This window comes from Phyllobates terribilis, unplaced genomic scaffold, assembly GCF_046119375.1.
Source record: "Phyllobates terribilis strain yellow unplaced genomic scaffold, ASM4611937v1 Scaffold_1__5_contigs__length_1240528914, whole genome shotgun sequence".
Classification (NCBI taxonomy): Eukaryota; Metazoa; Chordata; class Amphibia; order Anura; family Dendrobatidae; genus Phyllobates; species Phyllobates terribilis.
Genome location: NW_027362761.1, coordinates 1,230,053,419 through 1,230,074,375, shown reverse-complemented (window position 1 = coordinate 1,230,074,375; position 20,957 = coordinate 1,230,053,419). Strand labels below are relative to the sequence as shown.

Here is a 20,957-nt window from a genome sequence, read left to right as displayed (position 1 = left end):
GGGCTCACAGTCTACAGGGGACGTGTGAGGATACAGTAGGTGAGGGTAGAGCTGGTCGTGTAGAGGTATGGTGGAGCGAGGACCCTGCCCGCGAGGGCTCACAGTCTACAAGGGATGGGTGAGGATACAGTAGGTGAGGGTAGAGCTGGTCGTGCAGCGGTATGGTGCAGCGAGGACCCTGCCCGCGAAGGCTCACAATCTACAAGGGATGGGTGAGGATACAGTAGGTGAGGGTAGAGCTGGTCGTGTAGAGGTATGGTGGAGCGAGGACCCTGCCCGCGAGGGCTCACAATCTACAAGGGATGGGTGAGGATACAGTAAGTGAGGGTAGAGCTGGTCGTGTAGAGGTATGGTGGAGCGAGGACCCTGCCCGCGAGGGCTCACAATCTACAAGGGATGGGTGAGGATACAGTAGGTGAGGGCAGAGCTGGTCGTGCAGCGGTATGGTGGAGCGAGGATCCTTCCCGCGAGGGCTCACAGTCTACAAGGGATGGGTGAGGATACAGTAGGTGAGGGCAGAGCTGGTCGTGTAGAGGTATGGTGCAGCGAGGACCCTGCCCGCGAAGGCTCACAATCTACAAGGGATGAGTGAGGATACAGTAGGTGAGGATAGAGCTGGTCGTGTAGAGGTATGGTGGAGCGAGGACCCTGCTCGCGAGGGCTCACAGTCTACAAGGGATGGGTGAGGATACAGTAGGTGAGGGTAGAGCTGGTCGTGTAGAGGTATGGTGGAGCGAGGACCCTGCCCGCGAGGGCTCACAGTGTACAAGGGATGGGTGAGGATGCAGTAGGTGAGGGTAGAGCTGGTCGTGCAGCGGTATGGTGGAGCGAGGACCCTGCCCGCGAGGGATCACAGTCTACAAGGGATGGGTGAGGATACAGTAGGTGAGGGTAGAGCTAGTCGTGCAGCGGTATGGTGGAGCAATGGTTGCTGCAGGTTGTAGGCTTGTCGGAAGAGGTGGGTCTTCAGGTTCCTTTTGAAGGTTTCCACGGTAGGCGAGAGTCTGATATGTTGGGGTAGAGAGTTCCAGAGTAGGGGGGGAAGCACGGGAGAAATATTGTATGCGATAGTGGGAAGAGGAGATAAGAGGGGAGTAGAGAAGGAGATCTTGTGAGGATCGGAGGTTTGCGTGCAGGTATGTTGTCACGCAAGGTGTGGGAAAGACTTAGTGCAACCCAAAGGGAAAAGGGAGCCCAGACTCTAAGGAAAGGGGGGAAGTGGAGACCTCCTAGGTTGATCTAGCGTCACCCTGTCTCCCCTAACGTCCCTGTATTGGCTCTTCAACAATCGCCGCACGCGTGCCTCGCCCTGTCTTTCCCTGGCATATGGCTATGGCTAGGGAAGAGAGGAGATGAGCACTAGTCGATCTCCGCTAAACACTACAGACAACACGGGTACACCAACAGGGGGAAATTGCTTAGCTTTAGACCATTCCAGACAAATGCGCATATGTCCTCAAGCTCCAGAGAGGACAAAGTACTGCTCTTCCTAAAGCCTTCACAAGTAGTAATGAATATCGCCGGCACCTCCCTCTGAAACACAGCAAGTATTTATACACCCAGGCAGGGTGTTAATTAGCCAGAGGAAGGTAGCCGCTGGGTCCTAGAGACAGCCTCTAAGAACATGTCTGTAATGCCAAATGTAGAGATCTCCTGCAACCAACGGCAGGGCGACTGTCTGTCACTTCTGACTCACCCATGACATACAGTGGGTACGGAAAGTATTCAGACTCCTTTAAATTTTTCACTCTTTGATTCATTGCAGCCATTTGGTAAATTCTAAAAAGTTTATTTTTTTTTCTCATTATAGTACACTCTGCACCCCATCTTGACTGAAAAAAAACAGAAATGTAGAAATTTTTGCAAATTTATTAAAAAAGAAAAACTGAAATATCACATGGTCATAAGTATTCAGACCCTTTGCTCAGTATTGAGGAGAAGCCCCCTTTTGAGCTAGTGCAGCCATGAGTCTTCTTGGGAATGATGCAACAAGTTTTTCACACCTGGATTTGGGGATCCTCGGCCATTCTTCCTTGTAGATCCTCTCCAGTTCCGTCAGGTTAGATGGTAAACGTTGGTGGACAGCCATTTTCAGGTCTCTCCAGAGATGCTCAATTGGGTTTAGGTCAGGGCTCTGGCTGGGCCAGTCAAGAATGGTCACAGAGTTGTTCTGAAGACACTCCTTTGTTATTTTAGCTGTGTGCATAGGGTCATTGTCTTTTAGCTGTGTGCATAGGGTCATTGTCTTGTTGGAAGGTGAACCTTCAGCCAAGTCTGAGATCCAGAGCACTCTGGAAGAGGTTTTCATCCAGTATATCTCTGTACTTGGCCGCATTCATGTTTCCTTCAATTGCAACCAGTCGACCTTTCCCTGCAGCTGAAAAACACATCCATAGCATGATGCTGCCACCACGTTTCACTGTTGGGATTGTATTTGTCAGGTGATGATCAGTGCTTGGTTTTCTCCACACATACCGCTTAGAATTATCACCAAAAAATTCTATCTTCGTCTCATCAGACCAGAGAATCTTATTTCTCATAGTCTGGGAGTCCTTCATGTGCTCTTGAGCACACTCTATACGGGCTTTCATATGTCTTGCACTGAGGAGAGGCTTCCGTTGGGCCACTCTGCCATAAAGGCCTGACTGGTGGAGGGCTGCAGTGATAGTTGACTTTGTGGAACTTTCTCCCATCTCCCTACTGCATCTCTGGAGCTCCGCCACAGTGATCTTGGGGTTCTTCTTTACCTCTCTCACCAAGGCTCTTCTCCCATGATTGCTCAGTTTGGCTGGATGGCCAGGTCTAGGAAGACTTCTGGTGGGCCCAAACTTCTTCCATTTAAGGATTATGGAGGCCGCTGTGCTCTTAGGAACCTTGAGTAATGCAGAAATTCTTTTATAACCTCAGCCAGATCTGTGCCTTGCCACAATTCTGTCTCTGAGCTCCTTGGGCAGTTCCTTTGAGCTCATGATTCTCATTTGGTCTGACATCCACTGTGAGCTGTGAGGTCTTATATAGACAGGTGTGCGCCTTTCCAAATCAAGTCCTATCAGGTTAATTAAACACAGCTTGACTCCAATGAAGGAGTAGAACTATCTCAAGGAGGATCACAAGGAAAAGGACAGCATGTGACTTAAATATGAGTGTCTGAGCAAAGGGTCTGAATACTTATGACCATGTGAGATTTCAGTTTTTCTTTTTTAATAAATTTGCAAAAATTTCTACATTTCTGTTTTTTTCAGTCCAGATGGGGTGCAGAGTGGACTTTAATGAGAAAAAATGAACTTTTTAGAATTTACCAAATGACTGCAATGAAACAAAGAGTGAAAAATTTAAAGGGGTCTGAACACTTTCCGCACCCACTGTGTGTACCAGGAGACTAGGTCAGAGATATATGGAGGGGACAGGTTGTGGATGGCTTTGTACGCCATGGTTAGGGTTTTGAACTGGAGTCTCTGGGTAATGGGGAGCCAGTGAAGGGATTGACAGAGGGGAGAGGCCGGGGAATAGCGGGGGGACAGGTTGATTAGTCGGACAGCAGAGTTTAGGATAGATTGGAGGGGTGCGAGAGTGTTAGAGGGGAGGCCACAGAGCAGGAGGTTGCAGCAGTTGAGGCGGGAGATGATGAGGGCATGTACTAGTGTTTTTGCAGATTCATGGTTGAGGAACATGCGGATCTGGGAGATATTTTTGAGTTGGAGCCGGCAGGAAGTGGAAAGGGTTTGGATGTGTGGTTTGAAGGAGAGATCAGAGTCCAGGGTTACCCCAAGGCAGCGAGCTTGTGGGACTGGGGAGAGTGAACAGCCATTGACGATGATGGATAGGTCACATGGGGGGGGGGGGTTTGAAGCGCGCTGGGGTCCTGGGTTCAAATCCCACCAAGTACAACATCTGCAAGGAGTTTGTATGTTCTCCCCGTGTTTGCGTGGGTCTCCTTCGGTTTCCTTCCACATTTCAAGGACATACTGATAGGGAATTTAGATTGTGAGCCCCAATGGGGACAGTGCCCATAATGTCTGTAAAGCTCTGTGGAATTAATGGCGCTATATAAGTGAGGAAAGTAAAATAAATTAATAGATATATGGCTATGTCCACACGTTGCGTTTTTGCTGCATTTTTTATGGAAATTTTAACCTGTGTTTTACACTACCAGCAAAGGCTATGAGATTTCAGAAACATGCACACATTGGGTTTTTTTTCTGACTGAATTGGAAAATTGCTGCGTTTTTGAAACCTTCAGCATGTCACTTCTTTCATTGTTTTTGCAGCGTTTTTTCACCCATAGAAAGCAATGAATAAGTGTAAAAACGCAGCAAAAAACGCAGGAATCCAGTTTTGCTGCATTTTTTAGTCAAAAAAAGCAGGTACAGCAGGATGTGAAACCCATTTATTTTTGTGATTTTCCCCAAGTTTAAACCATAATGCTTTGCTCTCCTCACCTGTGAATGGCAGTAAGGATTAGTACAGTTTAATTAAATTAGTGATGTGTACGGCCGACCAAGGTGTGAAATTGAACAATACCTGATCAACTCAAGGACAGACCAAAGTGTGAAAGTAAACAGTGTCCTACAAACTCAATGCACTGCCAATGCCTTAGGTAAACTATTCCCTATTCACCTCCTGCTGCTGTTACACTTGTAATTTCATGAACTCAGGTGAACTTTTTTAGTTCAGAATAGTCGCTGTTTCTTCAGAAATAAAAATCTTTTTCCACTAAATAATTTGATCAAATTGTCCCTTTTTTTCCCAAATGGTTTCATGGTTTCACATGTGTCTTGCATTGGTGTCCTAACACCTTGTACTGTTCATGCTTCTGTGGTGGAAGCAAAGCTGAACTTGGGGATCCTGAAAAACGCAGCAAAACCTTTTTGTAAGCAGCTTTACTGCCAAGAAAAAAAACGCAACAAAAGCATAACGTGTGAACACAGCCTATAAGTGAGTAAAATAAGTAAATAGAGGATTTATTATATCTCATGATTGACGTTATCAATTCCTTCACCGTTAACACCCTCTTACCTTCCTCTCTAGAGAAGTAAATGCTGTTAACAGCCATCTCCAGGGATGTGGCCCCATCTGAGGCCTCTGAGCTCTTGTCCTGGGAACCATTGACCTTTCCCTAAGAGTAAACATGGAAGAATCAGTTCAATAACAGTGGAGAAAAAACATCCAACATCTGGCAAGACCCAAAGATATCACCTCTATTGAGCAGACACATTGGGGTGCCTCACCTGTACAGAGCCGGCACACCAAGGTAGTCACCTCTAAAGCAGAGTCATCTCCTTTATAGAGCGGACACAGCGGGGTTGTTACCTCTACAGAGCAGACACAGCAGGGTCGTCTCCTTTATAGAGCGGACACAGCGGGGTTGTCACCTCTATAGAGCAGACACAAGGGAAGTCATCACCTTTACTATCAGACAAAGCAAGGTACTAAACTCTATAGCAGGGCCGTCACCTCTACAGAGTAGACACAGCGGGGTCATTTTCTCTATAGAGCGGACACAGCAGGGTCGTCTCCTCTATAGAGCGGACACAGTAGGGTCAATTTCTCTATAGAGCGGACACAGCAGGGTCATCTCCTCTATAGAGCGGACAAAGCAGGGTCGTCTCCTCTATAGAGCGGACACAGCAGGGTCATCACCTCTACAAAGCGGACACAGCAGGGTCGTCTCCTCTCTAGAGCGGACACAGTAGGGTCGTCTCTTCTATAGAGCGGGCACAGCAGGGTCGTTTTCTCTATAGAGCAGACAAAGCAGGGTCGTCTCCTCTCTAGAGCGGACACAGCAGGGTCATCTCATCTCTAGAATGGACACAGCAGGGTCGTCTCCTCTATAGAGCGGACACAGCAGGGTCGTCACCTCTACAGAGCGGACACAGCAGGGTCGTCACCTCTATAAAGCGGACACAGCAGGGTCGCCACCTCTACAGAGCGGACACAGCAGGGTCGTCACCTCTACAGAGCGGACACAGCAGGGTCTTCACCTCTACAGAGCGGACACAGCAGGGTCGTCATCTCTACAGAGTGGACACAGCAGGGTTATTTTCTCTATAGAGCGGACACAGCAGGGTCGTCTCCTCTACAGAGCGGACACAGCAGGGTCGTCTCCTCTCTAGAGCGGACACAGTAGGGTCGTCTCTTCTATAGAGCGGGCACAGCAGGGTCGTTTTCTCTATAGAGCAGACAAAGCAGGGTCGTCTCCTCTCTAGAGCGGACACAGCAGGGTCATCTCATCTCTAGAATGGACACAGCAGGGTCGTCTCCTCTATAGAGCGGACACAGTAGGGTCATCACCTCTACAGAGCGGACACAGCAGGGTCTTCTCCTCTATAAAGCGGACACAGCAGGGTCGCCACCTCTACAGAGCGGACACAGCAGGGTCGTCACCTCTACAGAGCGGACACAGCAGGGTCTTCACCTCTACAGAGCGGACACAGCAGGGTCGTCATCTCTACAGAGTGGACACAGCAGGGTTATTTTCTCTATAGAGCGGACACAGCAGGGTCGTCTCCTCTACAGAGCGGACACAACAGGGTCGTCTCCTCTACAGAGCGGACACAACAGGGTCGTCTCCTCTACAGAGCGGACACAACAGGGTCGTCTCCTCTACAGAGCGGACACAACAGGGTCGTCTCCTCTACAGAGCGGACACAACAGGGTCGTCTCCTCTACAGAGCGGACACAACAGGGTCATCACCTCTACAGAGCGGACACAACAGGGTCGTCTCCTCTCTAGAGTGGATACAGTAGGGTCGTCTCTTCTATAGAGCGGACACAGCAGGGTCGTTTTCTCTATACAGCAGACACAGCAGGGTCGTCTCCTCTCTAGAGTGGACACAGCAGGGTCATCTCATCTCTAGAGCGGACACAGCAGGGTCGTCTCCTCTATAGAGCTGACACAGCAGGGTAGTCTTCTCTATAGAGCGGACACAGCAGGGTCATTTTCTCTATAGAGCGGACACAGCAGGGACGTTTTCTCTATAGAGCAGACACAGCAGGGTCGTCTCCTTTATAGAGCGGACACAGCAGGGTCATCTCATCTCTAGAGTGGACACAGCAGGGTCGTCTCCTCTATAGAGCGTACACAGCAGGGTCGTCTCCTTTATAGAGCGGACACAGCAGGGTCGTCACCTCTACAGAGCGGACACAGCAGGGTCGTTTTCTCTATAGAGCGGACACAGAAGGGTCATCTCCTCTCTAGAGCGGACACAGCAGGGTCATCTCCTCTCTAGAGCGGACACAGCAGGGTCGTCTCATCTCTAGAGCGGACACAGCAGGGTCGTCTCCTCTCTAGAGCTGACACAGCAGGGTCATTTTCTCTATAGAGTGGACACAGCAGGGACGTTTTCTCTATAGAGCGGACACAGCAGGGACGTTTTCTCTATAGAGCAGACACAGCAGGGTCGTCTCCTCTATAGAGCGGACACAGCAGGGTCATCTCCTCTCTAGAGCGGACACAGCAGGGTCGTCTCCTCTCTAGAGCGGACACAGCAGGGTCGTCTCATCTCTAGAGCGGACACAGCAGGGTCGTCTCCTCTATAGAGCTGACACAGCAGGGTAGTCTTCTCTATACAGCTGACAAAGCAGGGTCATTTTCTCTATAGAGCGGACACAGCAGGGACGTTTTCTCCATAGAGCAGACACAGCAGGGTTGTTTTCTCCATAGAGCAGACACAGCAGGGTCGTCTCCTCTATAGAGCGGACACAGCAGGGACGTCTCCTCTATAGAGCAGATGCAGCAGGGTTATCTCCCATGTAGAGCTAACACAGCAGGATAGTCTTCTCTATAGAGCGGACAAAGTAGGGTCATCGCCTCTATAGAGCGGACACAGTGAGACGTCACCACTATGGAGCAGATGTAAGGCTTTGTCACCTCCATGGAGCGGATATACAGTATATGCGACACTAGGATTGGTGAAGATGGTCTGTTATTTATGTTTACAGCTCTTGACCAAGCGGCTGACCCTTACGTATCTCTCTGAGGTTACTCCTCGCCAACCGCAACACTGATGCCTCTTCCCTGTGCCAGTCATTGCACTGGTTACCCATCCAATATAGAGTTCAATTTAAACTTATCACGCTTACCCACAAAGCGCTCCATGCTTCAGTACCCCCCTACATCTCCTCCCTCGTCTCGGTCAACCACCCTACACGTGCCCTCCGTTCTGCCAATGACTTAAAACTAAAATCCTCCATAATCCGAAATTTCCACTCCCGTCTCCAAGATTTCTCGCGTGCTGCGCTAATTCTTTGGAATGCACTACCCAGGACAGTTCGATTAATTCCCAATACCCACAGTTTCAAGCAGACCCTAAAAACCCATTTCTTTAGACTGGTGTATCGCCTCCACACACTATCTGTCCGTCCCAGTTTTCCCCCATATTAAAATTTTCTTCAACTTCAGGTTCATACCATCCATGCGCTTAATAGCCTCGGTCAGGACTGCACACATACTGGCTGGCGACCAGTCCATGGATTATTTATCCTATATAGTATATCAAGGCTGCATTATACAATATATATGTACATTCTACCTTTTGTGTCTCCCCCATTTCCTCATAGAGTGTAAGCTCGCGAGCAGCCGGACCCTCACTGCTTTCAATATGAGATATACTTATTCTGTATTGTCTGTATAAGTCCCCCTTAAAATTGTAAAGTGCTGCGGAATATGTTGGCGCTATAAAAATAAACATTATTATTATTATTACTCACCGGGAAGGCGACCTCGATCAGCCTCTGAACCCATTCCTCGCACAGTGGGCGCTCAGCAGAGAGCAGCATGGTCTTGTCACTGGTCTCTATTATGAAAGCCGCCATGTTTTCTTTATGACCATTCTCTGTGGGAGCAGGGGCCACATGTATACATTCTGCCAGTCGCACAACCTTACGGTCAGCAGCTCGACGGGCGTGTATCTTCTCACCAGCCAATGTACCATCCTTCCAGTCATAGATCTCTAATCGTGCCACGCCAAACTGGGAGTCTGGATACAAGACCATGTAGCATCGCTTCCACTTCTGTAAGAAAATAAATGCGGGACACAATGTCAATACAAGTACAAGTCAACCGGTAATCATCCAGGACATTGGTAGGACCACTCTGAGCTATTGGGGTATATTCTACCTTTAAGGTGCATCGCTGCTTAGTCTTCTCTCTGACCAAGCTGGGCGACATGAATCCACTTTCTGCACTGCCAACTTGTCATCATACGATACTCCACTCAGAGACGTTCCCAACTGAGGACCCAAATGAACGATGGCTCCCAATGTCACCTGCTGACATCATCTATGGTGTCAGTGAGACCTTATCAATATCTCTTCTACATGTCAGCACTAGAAATCCCAGAAGACGTGGACCCTTCATAACTGTTTACACTGGTTCTATGATTCTATAGATATTAGAAGACACTTTTTGACAGTTAGGGTGATCAATGAGTGGAATATGCGGCCACAAGAGGTGATGAGTTCTCCTTTAATAAAGTCTTCACACAGAGGCTGGACAGACATCTGTCTGAGATGATCTAGTGAATCCTGCTTTGAGCAGGGGGTTGGACCAGATGACCCAGGAGGTCCCCTCCAACTCTACCATTCTATGATTCTATAGATATTAGAAAAAACTTTTTGACAGTTAGGGTGATTAATGAGTGGAACAGGCAGCCACAAGAGGTGGTGAGTTCCCCTTCAATGGACGTCTTCAGAGGCTGGACAGATATCTGTCTGAGATGATTTAGTGAATCCTGCTTTGAGCAGGGGGTTGGACCAGATGACCCAGGAGGTCCCCTCCAACTCTACCATTCTATGATTCTATAGATATTAGAAAAAACTTTTTGACAGTTAGGGTGATTAATGAGTGGAACAGGCAGCCACAAGAGGTGGTGAGTTCCCCTTCAATGGACGTCTTCAAACAGACGCTGGACAGATATCTGCCTGAGATGATTTAGTGAATCCTGCTTTGAGCAGGGGGTTGGACCAGATGACCCAGGAGGTCCCCTCCAACTCTACCATTCTATGATTCTATGGTAACTGGCCGTCAAACAACCGCCCATCAGCTACATGCCAGCCATGAGTAGTTGCTTCACAGCCTGTTAGATCGGGTGATCCCACTTCCCTTGCAGACATAATGATGGCTAGCACGGCCAGATTTATATGGATTCCAGCTTGGACTACGCAATAGCAAATGTGTGACTTGGGACGCAGCACTCTACTCAGATGTTGTATACGGACTGCTTGACCGCACCTTTAAGAAAGATGAATCCAGGAGAAGCTGAGGCTCATTCCTCACCTTCAGGTTTACCGAGGCATAAAGCTAAAGCCTCACCTCATTCTCACCTCACATGATAGTGTGAGGCTTCTCTAGGAACAACAGCATATGGCGTGTAAAGGCGGTGACCACACAAGAGCAGCCATGCTGGATGAAGCCCCAGATATCGGTCACTCACATCCAGCTCCACAATAACTCCAGAAAAGAGGCAATGAACCTACACAAAAGGAGACCAAATTAGAGAAGGTCCACTTATGCCCAGGGCATGATGGAAGCTCAGAGAAGCTTGGGATGTGACGCGCTTATAGGACATTTAGTCCCAGCTCCACTCTTGATTGTTTGGGGCGGTGACCTCCACCCTGGAGCAGATCTCTCTGTGATACTTATTACATGTGCTGGGTAATCTATCAGCCCAGCTTCACAGAAGCACCGATGGGGAAGTAAGCATTTATGTTTACCCAGGAAAAGTTGGAATTTACAGAAGTTGCCATAAAATGATGAAATGGAGCTCAAGGTTGGAATCTGAGGAAAGCAGAAGATCATCTGACCCATGCTGTATACAGCAGCCCCCGTACATCTACCAACTTACAAAGTTCTCCAATGAGAATCCTGAGTCTCCATCATTGTGGTCAATGATCTCTGCATGAGAACGGTATAACCATGTGCCCAGAGACAGCAGCAGATCCGGCACGATAAGGACTGGCGTCAAGTGTGCCACCCTGCTCAACCTAAAGTGGCCATGGGAGCTGGTGGCCCTCCCTTATGTATGAGGTCACCACTCTCTCCCAAATATGTGTGGAGAGAAGGATCGATGGTTGGGTTGTGTGATGCCTGATCCTCGGCTCCCACGGGTGACCGGAGGCTCGGCGGAGTCTAGCAATGACTGATTTCCCTCTCCCCGACGATTACATATGCATACTCTTATGAGCCGAGTGTGCATATAAATGTAGGAGGTGTGGACAATGATGGTCACATTCCTTTCCTGAAGACACCAATCGCATCAATATTGTGTCCTGTGAACAGTGTCCCGTGTCTTTGTGAATATCGTGATGTAATGTGTTTCTGTCTAGTATACAGTGGTGGCCAAAAGTATTGGCACCCCTGCAATTCTGTCAGATAATACTCAGTTTCTTCCTGAAAATGATTGCAATCACAAATTCTTTGGTATTATTCTCTTCATTTAATTTGTCTTCAATGAAAAAACACAAAAAGAATTGTCCTAAAGCCAAATTGGATATAATTCCACACCAAACCTAAAAAAGGGGGTGGACAAAAGTATTGGCACCCTTTGAAAAATCATGTGATGCTTCTCTAATTTGTGTAATTAACAGCACCTGTAACTTACCTGTGGCACCTAACAGGTGTTGGCAATAACTAAATCACACTTGCAGCCAGTTAACATGGATTAAAGTTGACTCAACCTCTGTCCTGTGTCCTTGTGTGTACCACATTGAGCATGGAGAAAAGAAAGAAGACCAAAGAACTGTCTGAGGACTTGAGAAACCAAATTGTGAGGAAGCATGAGCAATCTCAAGGCTACAAGTCCATCTCCAAAGACCTGAATGTTCCTGTGTCTTCCGTGCGCAGTGTCATCAAGAAGTGTAAAGCCCATGGCACTGTGGCTAACCTCTCTAGATGTGGACGGAAAAGAAAAATAGCCGAGAGATTTCAACGCAAGATTGTGCGGATGGTGGATAACATCCAAACAAGTTCAAGCTGCCCTGCAGTCTGAGGGTACAACAGTGTCAACCCGTACTATCCGTCGGCGTCTGAATGAAAAGGGACTGTATGGTAGGATACCCAGGAAGACCCCACTTCTTACCCCGAGACATAAAAAAGCCAGGCTGGAGTTTGCCAAAACTTACCTGAGAAAGCCTAAAACGTTTTGGAAGAATGTTCTCTGGTCAGATGAGACAAAAGTAGAGCTTTTTGGCAAAAAGCATCAACGTAGAGTGTACAGGAAAAAAAAAGAGGCATTCAAAGAAAAGAACACGGTCCCTACAGTCAAGCATGGCGGAGGTTCCCTGATGTTTTGGGGTTGCTTTGCTGCCTCTGGCACTAGACTGCTTGACCGTGTGCATGGCATTATGAAGTCTGAAGACTACCAACAAATTTTGCAGCATAATGTAGGGCCCAGTGTGAGAAAGCTGGGTCTCCCTCAGAGGTCATGGGTCTTCCAGCAGGACAATGACCCAAAACACACTTCCAAAAGCACTATAAAATGGTTTGAGAGAAAGCACTGGAGACTTCTAAGGTGGCCAGCAATGAGTCCAGACCTGAATCCCATAGAACACCTGTGGAGAGATCTCAAAATGGCAGTTTGGAGAAGGCACCCTTCAAATATCAGGGACCTGGAGCAGTTTACCAAAGAAGAATGGTCTACAATTCCAGCAGAGCATTGTAAGAAACTCATTGATGGTTACCGGAAGCGGTTATTCGCAGTTATTTTGGCTAAAGGTTGTGCAACCAAGTATTAGGCTGAGGGTGCCAATACTTTTGTCTGGCCCATTTTTGGAGTTTTGTGTGAAATGATTTGATTTTTGCTTCATTCTCTTTTGTGTTTTTTCCTTGTAAGCAAATTAAATGAAGAGAATAAGACCAAAGAATTTGTGATTGCAATCATTTTCAGGAAGAAACTGAGTATTATCTGACAGAATTGCAGGGGTGCCAATACTTTTGGCCACCACTGTATAGTAATGGTGGTAGAGTATAGGAGAAGACGTAGGTTAGAATGTAGGACTTAAGGTGGTGTTTGCATAGAATGTAGGTGAAAGTGTAAGTCTGCTCAGCGGCAGGGTCAGAAGTAATTAAGTGCTGGGACTAGCCCACAAGGGGAGGGCTTAGTGATAGGGAAAGGACTGTGTTTCCTGCTTGGAGACAGTAAGGACTTGTGCACACGTTGCAGATTTGGTGTGTTTTAGCCATGCAGATTTGCTATGAAAACCTAAAGCAATCCTGATGCAGCAAAGTGAATGAGAAACCTGAAGTGTCATGCACACGATGCTTATTTATGACTTGTAGATTTGGTGCAGAAAATAATCTACAGCGTGTCAATTCCCTGTGCGTTTTTCTCCATTGACTTCACTCAAATCAGTCAAAAATGCCGGCAAAAACGCACTAAAAACGCACCTGAGATGTTCCTGCCACACTGTGAAAGAAACGTCCATGAGACTTTGTAGCTGCTACCCCTTGTACATAACCCTTATCAAGTTCAGTAAAGACCCCATGTTTGAGTAGAATTCTCCTTTACTAATCTGTAGAACTCGTGGTCCTGGCCAGCCAATACCATCATCTACCAGCAGCCAAGGCCTTCACAACATCAACACCCGGCCAAGGCCCTCACAACATCAACACCCGGCCAAGGCCCTCACAACATCAACACCCGGCCAAGGCCCTCACAACATCAACACCCGGCCAAGACCCTCACAATATCAACACTCGGCCAAGACCCTCACAACATCAACACCCGGCCAAGGACCTCATAACATCGACACCCGGCCAAGACCCACACAATTTTCTGTAAGGTGCTCGGGTGTCGGACATATGACACTCGCCTACTGCTTCCACCCTGGGCACCGTTACATACATTTGGGGAGTTCAGGGGAATAGCTGTTGGTGTATGGGCACCTTTAGGAACTCCTTGAAATATTGTTCCACAAAGCAGCGACCTCCAGTCGTACTGCCCTCATGAATCAGTCAGGAAGCCATCAAGATTACATGGTAGGTGGCTCCACCAGATTTACTCAATGAAATCACAGACAAGAGTAAGGTGAAGGGGTTTGTACTAGGACCACAATGATGGGAGAGCATATATGGTCATCGGACTGTTAAAGTCATAGCTAAGACTTCAGCTACTCGAGACATCCGCTGACTCGCAAACGCCATAGCGTCCTCTCAGGTTAGCAAATAGGGAAACACTGTCCACTTCAGGATCCTCTACACAGGGCTCTACACATCTTAAGGGGATCTCATGATCATCTGCGTACCTTTATAAGGTCAATGTACAGAAAGTTTAAAGAAATTCATAGGCGATCACGGCTAGCAAGGCCATAGATGCTAATTTGCAAGAAACTGTGGGTTAAGTGGATTTTTTGATGCTTGTGTGCGGAGCGTGAGCTCTGCTCTTGCCGCTTGTGCAGCGTATGCTATACCAGGCGTGCTTCATAACTTAAACTCATATGTAGGGTCCAGCTGCTCAGTAGCATATGTGTATGCACAGGATTGGACTGGCCCACGGGAGAACAGGAGAATCCTCTGGTGGGCCACCACCCTCTTATATGAGCAGCACTTAGCACAATATACTTGAATCACTATGTACAGACAAATCTACCCAGTTCATGGTTATATAAAAGGGCATTACCAGTGTGAGACATGCAGTGACTGACAGTATGCTTTCCTGATCCATGGGTCTCACACTGATAATGCCCCATGGCTTTCATGGACCTAAATGAATTAGGCCTCCATTAGCATTCCCTATCCTGCATCTGATGGGGACATGTGTGTTCCTCTCTGCAGGGGCCCTCCCTGATACACAATTTTGGAGACTGGTCGGAGACAGGACTTCAGTGACCCTCATCCACACTTTGAATTAAATGTAACTGAGGTCTAAAGGCGTGGGTGTGAGTATTTCTGCCCAACCAGACGGCTGATCCCAAGAGGGGGGTTGAAAGGGAAAGACATATTTGGAGGGGTTGATGTTGGTGCTGTGTCTTCAAAGGGCTAGGATCTGCTGCTACGGACAGATCCTGGTGCCACTACTTGGACTTTAACAGACTGTGGATCATCTGAGACGTACTATTGTCAATCACTTTGGATACCCTGCTGGAATAGAGGAGCTATTCTAAGGACCAGTATTTTATCTTCCTTGACATTGGATTACTCGGTGGCGACCCTGGATTTGTTGCTGTGTTGTTATCTCCTCTTCCCACAATCACATACAAGATTTCTCCCGTGCTTCCCCCCCTACACTGGAACGCTCTACCTCAACACATCAGACTCTCGCCTACCGTGGAAACCTTCAAAAGGAGCCTGAAGACCCACCTCTTCCGACAAGCCTACAACCTGCAGTAACCATCGCTCCACCACATCGCTGCATGACCAGCTCTACCCAAACCTACTGTATTCTCACCCATCCCTTGTAGATTGTGAGCCCTCGCGGGCAGGGTCATCGCTCCACCATACCTCTACACCACCAGCTCTGCCCTCACCTACTGTATCCGCACCCATCCCTTGTAGATTGTGAGCCCTCGCGGGCAGGGTCCTCGCTGCACCATACCTCTACACGACCAGCTCTACCCTCACCTACTGTATCCTCACCCATCCCTTGTAGACTGTGAGCCCTCGCGGGCAGGGTCCTCGCTCCACCATACCTCTACACGACCAGCTCTACCCTCACCTACTGTATCCTCACCCATCCCTTGTAGACTGTGAGCCATTGCGGGCAGGGTCCTCGCTCCACCATACCTCTACAAGACCAGCTCTACCCTCACCTACTGTATCCTCAACCATCCCTTGTAGATTGTGAGCCCTCGCGGGCAGGGTCCTCGCTCCACCATACCTCTACACCACCAGCTCTGCCCTCACCTACTGTATCCGCACCCATCCCTTGTAGATTGTGAGCCCTCGCGGGCAGGGTCCTCGCTGCACCATACCTCTACACGACCAGCTCTACCCTCACCTACTGTATCCTCACCCATCCCTTGTAGACTGTGAGCCCTCGCGGGCAGGGTCCTCGCTCCACCATACCTCTACACGACCAGCTCTACCCTCACCTACTGTATCCTCACCCATCCCTTGTAGACTGTGAGCCATTGCGGGCAGGGTCCTCGCTCCACCATACCTCTACAAGACCAGCTCTACCCTCACCTACTGTATCCTCACCCATCCCTTGTAGATTGTGAGCCCTCGCGGGCAGGGTCCTCGCTCCACCATACCGCTGCACGACCAGCTCTATCCTCACCTACTGTATCCTCACCCATCCCTTGTAGACTGTGAGCCCTCGCGGGCAGGGTCCTCTCTTCTCCTGTACCAATTGCCATCATGTTTTTTGTTCAAGATTATTGTAATTGTTTTGCTAAGTATAGCCCTTCTCACATGTAAAGCGCCATGGAATAAATGTCACTATAATAATAATGCATTAAATAGTGACATGCTAATTATAACAAGGCATGGGATAAACATATAGGCATTAGTTGAAAGTAGAGTTTCCGGTTCTTATACGCAAAGGTCATAATTCAGCGTCTGCGCATTTCACCAGCATGGCTCATCAGGAGACCAAATAGCATGATACTGAATGGTGTCCAGGGCCAATACCCATTTAAATAGATCACCTATAATGCCGCCTCCCCCCAATAGGTTTATTCATGCAGTGCAAGGGGGAACCTTTATATCAGCTTGCCGATACGGCCTGTCCCCATGTAGATAAGGCGCAATGCGCCTAAACACGACCCTGTCAGTTTGTATCCTAAATGCCGACTGTGTTTGGAGGGCGAGTGCGTTACACTGTGGAAACACCAGATACGCCAGCCAATTCGCATGACCAGAAGTGCGTAGCGTCACAGCGCATGTTCAAAGTCACATGCGTTTCAGCGTGGAGCGCACACGTTGGGGATAACCACCCTCCTGTTGTCCAGTGCGCAATGCATGTCTAAAATCACAGGGTCATACATGCATGATTGTCTGGGTATAAATTTAATTATTCTGTCTTCTCCGTTCTACAATTTTGGTGGCATTATCCATTAGACTAAGGTTGGTGTTTTTCAGTAGGATCAGCTGTCCATCTAATTTGTATTGAGTGTTATGTCAGGGGGGAAAAAGGATCAATCCTTTATTCTCAAACCACGTAATGTCCCCCCGCCAGAGGAGTCTGTAAGAAGAAAGAGGAGTCTGGAGATGAACGGGATCTAGAGAAGACAGAGGAGCCTGGAGGAAGACAGAGGTGTCTGAAGATGACGAAGGGGTCAGGATGGATTGGAGGAGTCTGGAGAGGGACAGGAATCTTGAGGAGCCTAGATAGTACACCAAGGAGTTTTGAGGGGGACTTTGTGTCTGAATGGAACTGATGGGTCTGGATGAGAAACACTAGTCTAAAGGTACAGGGAGTCTAGAAGGTACAGTGGTATATGAACAGGGACAGAGGTCTTTGGAGGAGACATAAGAATCTGAAGGAGGAAAGAGGGTACAGAGGAGCCTGGAGGTGGACAAAGGTGTCTGGAAATGGCAGAGGGGTCTTGATAGAATGGCAGAATCCGAAAAGGACAGAGAATTCTATTGCAAACCAGTTCTGTACCCCGTCTGCTGAGTTGGCCTGGAACAAGGATGTGCTCCGGAATATCTTCTATGCCGGCTTCTCCAGTCAGATCACAGGTGAACTCATTGGTAGAGATTTACCGTCCTTCATTAATGACATAATATCACTTGCTACCTGAGTGGACTAGCGTTTTAACCCTAGGACGCATGACCATAAAAATCTACTTTTTCACATACCTGGGGCCTTTTAGGCCCGTGTGCAAATAACATGGAATAACTCAAACAAAAATGACAAACAACTATATACATGAAGAATACCTAGAGTATCAAAATTCTAACTAAAGTAATCTTGCAAAAAATAGAAAACAATCAACAGGGCGGGCCTGCGAGGCCCCAGGTATGCGTTCTAGGGTTAAAGAATGGTCAAGCAAAAAAAGGATTGATTCCTGTGTGTAACATCCCGAAGTATGTTCAGAATCTCCCCCCAGAAAGACTAAACTGGAACCCATGGAGACTGGTCAGAATAAGTTATCTCTGTCAGAAGGATCCTATAGTCTTACTGATGGACTCTGTATTGTGGGGAATGGGATCATTATTGCACAAATTGTCCCAAAGTGAAAGGCAAATGAAGAGAACTTCAGATTAACGAAGAAAGAAGAATCGTCCTGGGATTATCCCCCACTAAACTTAAATTATTTGAGCCCATGTTTGTCTTCTATGGTTCCTCTTTGTTCACGGCACAAGAACTTATTGATTCAGGAGCAGCAGAACATTTTATGGACTTATCACTGGCCAAAAAGTTGAAAATTCCTTTCTTTTCTTTGTATATGCCCCTGACGCTAACCTCTGCGAATGTCTCAACAATTCCAGGTGGTTGCGTCAATTCAGGACAGAAGAGGTGAGTCTTCAGATTGGTGCACTACACGAACTTGAGAACATTTCTTTTTTAATTTTGCAACTTTCTGATGCACCAGTGCTTTTGAGACTTCAGTGGCTACAGGCTTCGGTCATTGACTGGTTGTCCAACCAGACCACCCAGTGGGGACCACTTTCATAACGGACTCAAAGCTCCTCCTCAACCACCTTCTCAGAAACTGTTCTTATGTTCGTTGCCTCTAATCTTCCTGCCTCTTATCAGGACCTTGCAGATGTTTTCTCCAATCAAAGAGCCAAAAAGAACTTCAGTGCTGATGCCCTATCTAGATCATTAAACTGTTGTAATGCCTTTGAAAATGCACCCTATTAGATAACTCAACCCGAGGGTATCCTTGCTTCTAACTCTTCTCTTTCCAACTCTTTGTCTAAGGCCACATTCACACGTCCAGTATTTGGTCAGTATTACATCAGTATTTGTAAGCCAAAATCAGGAGTGGAACAATCAGAGGAAAAGTATAATAGAAACATGTCACCATTTCTGCATTTTTCACCCACTCCCGGTGTTGGTTTAGAAATATTGATGTAAAATACTGACCAAACACTGAACGTGTGAACGTGGCCTAAAAGGTCATTTCCTTGTCTCAAAGACACTCCACCGGCATTACCATGGGTCCATTCCTCTCTTCTCTCCAGTCACCTAGGAGTTAAATGGACTGCTGAATTTCTTTCTCGTTTCTACTGCTGGCCCAAATGGAGACAAGATGTCAAAGACTTTGAAAAGCCAAAAACAAGCAAAATACCCAAATAACTGGAAGTAAATGGGTAAATCGAACAGTGCAAAAATAATGATAAATAATAAAGGGTATTTAGTTAACATAATTTTGATCAAAATAATGTAAAAGCTATCCCACCACTTCACGGTAACCCTTATGGGACAGTCCTAACTCTAATATTAAAACCTTACCATTTGTCAAGTGACATTCATATGGACAAGGGCAGAGAGACTGAACCCGTAGTAGAGACATAGACCCGAGAGGCAGAATGAACATTTCAGCTCAGATAAAGGGCGGCCACACCCAGGTTTTTTGTCTAAGACTTTGTAGCATCTTGTCCAACACCGCAAGTCAAATGTCTCAGTCCTCGGATCCTCAGCAAATTCTCTCATACAGCCAAAATAATTCCTGCCTCTGATCAAGACCCAAAGTATAAAATCAACAAGGTTCTGGACTATAAGACGGCTCGTGGGCCCGTGGAGAGACGCGGTGCTCAAAAATTACACTAATGCTCCAATCTTGCTCCAGAGATTTCATGCTAGGCATCCTCTTTCTGACTCCTCTGGGAGGAGCCCTAGGGGGGGATAAGGGGTATGGTTACACAACTATCCCAAACTCTGCTTCCTTCCACTAGGTCCCCTGCCTTTGCCGTGTTCCACTTCGGATTTTGCAAGTGACTCAATTACATCATCTCTCTAGGCCTATTTAAGGGTCACTTAGGATTAAGACTCCTAGCCCCATGTTCTCCTGGATCGATGTGACAATATTACAATAGAGATAATAAAGTCTTCCGAAGCAGCAGTTGATACGCCTGTGTCAACAGATATGGAGAACTGGTAAATGGCCCAAGGACTGGATAAGATCCATGTTTATTCCTATTCCAAAGAACGGAGATGCCATCGGACAATTGTGCTCATACCTCATGCCAGCAAAATACTACTGAAGATCTTACAAAGACGGCTACAGCCTTACTGACAAAGAGCTGCCAGAGAAATGAGCAGAATTCAGAAAAGGCCGAGGAAGAAGTGATGCGATTGCTAACATTAGATGGATAATGGAAAATGCCAAAGAATACAGCTCAGCTCAATGCACTTCCAACAAGGAGATCTATTTTTGTTTCCATCGTCTACAGTAAAGCCATTGACTGTGTTGATAACCAGAAACTTTGGAATACCATGAAGGATATGGGTGTGCCGAACTACAGATCAGCCTCTTTAGGAACCTTTACATCGACCAAGACCAAGACCCAACAGTCAGAACGGAACACGGTGCCATCATCCAGATGCCCAAGTCAATGATGTGTCTGATAGGGTGTCAAGACTCGTCAGTGCTACAGACGACTACACATCTCTACTAATACCCATAAGAACAAATGACAAAGCAAAAAAAGGAACTGGAAAATATATGCAGAGACTTTGAAGACCTAAGCTGGAAAGTGAAGGAACTGGAAGCGCAGGTGGTCTTCTCATCCATCCTCCCACAGTGAATGGACATGGACCAAGGAGAATGAACAGGATTCTACAGGTGAACAACTGGCTACGTCGATGGTGCCATCAGCAATGTTTTGGGTTTCCTGACCATGTAGTGAATTACCTGTATGATGGACTACTTGCTAGAGATGGGTTGCATCTTACGAAAACAGGAAAACACATATTTGGTAGGCACCTTCCTACACTCATCAGGAGAGTTTTAAACTAGAGCAATATGGGATGGAAAATATACGGCCAGGAAAAAGTATGCAGCTAAAGAATTCTTTTGAAAACCTTAGAAATGGAAATAAAGAACAAAGACAACAAATTCTGAAT

The 20,957-nt window shown here is 47.3% G+C and overlaps 1 protein-coding gene across 1 annotated transcript in view; it reads right to left on the bottom strand.

The window, feature by feature from the left end:
* DOK1 (docking protein 1) overlaps positions 1-20,957 on the bottom strand; it is a 51,559-nt gene that overhangs the window by 11,650 nt on the left and 18,952 nt on the right. Inside the window, exons 2-3 of the mRNA XM_073649986.1 lie at positions 8,710-9,012; positions 5,017-5,116 (exon numbers count right to left, since the gene is read on the bottom strand). Of these exons, the coding sequence (XP_073506087.1) occupies positions 5,017-5,116; positions 8,710-9,012 (403 nt within the window). The remainder of the gene's footprint in view (positions 1-5,016; positions 5,117-8,709; positions 9,013-20,957) is intronic.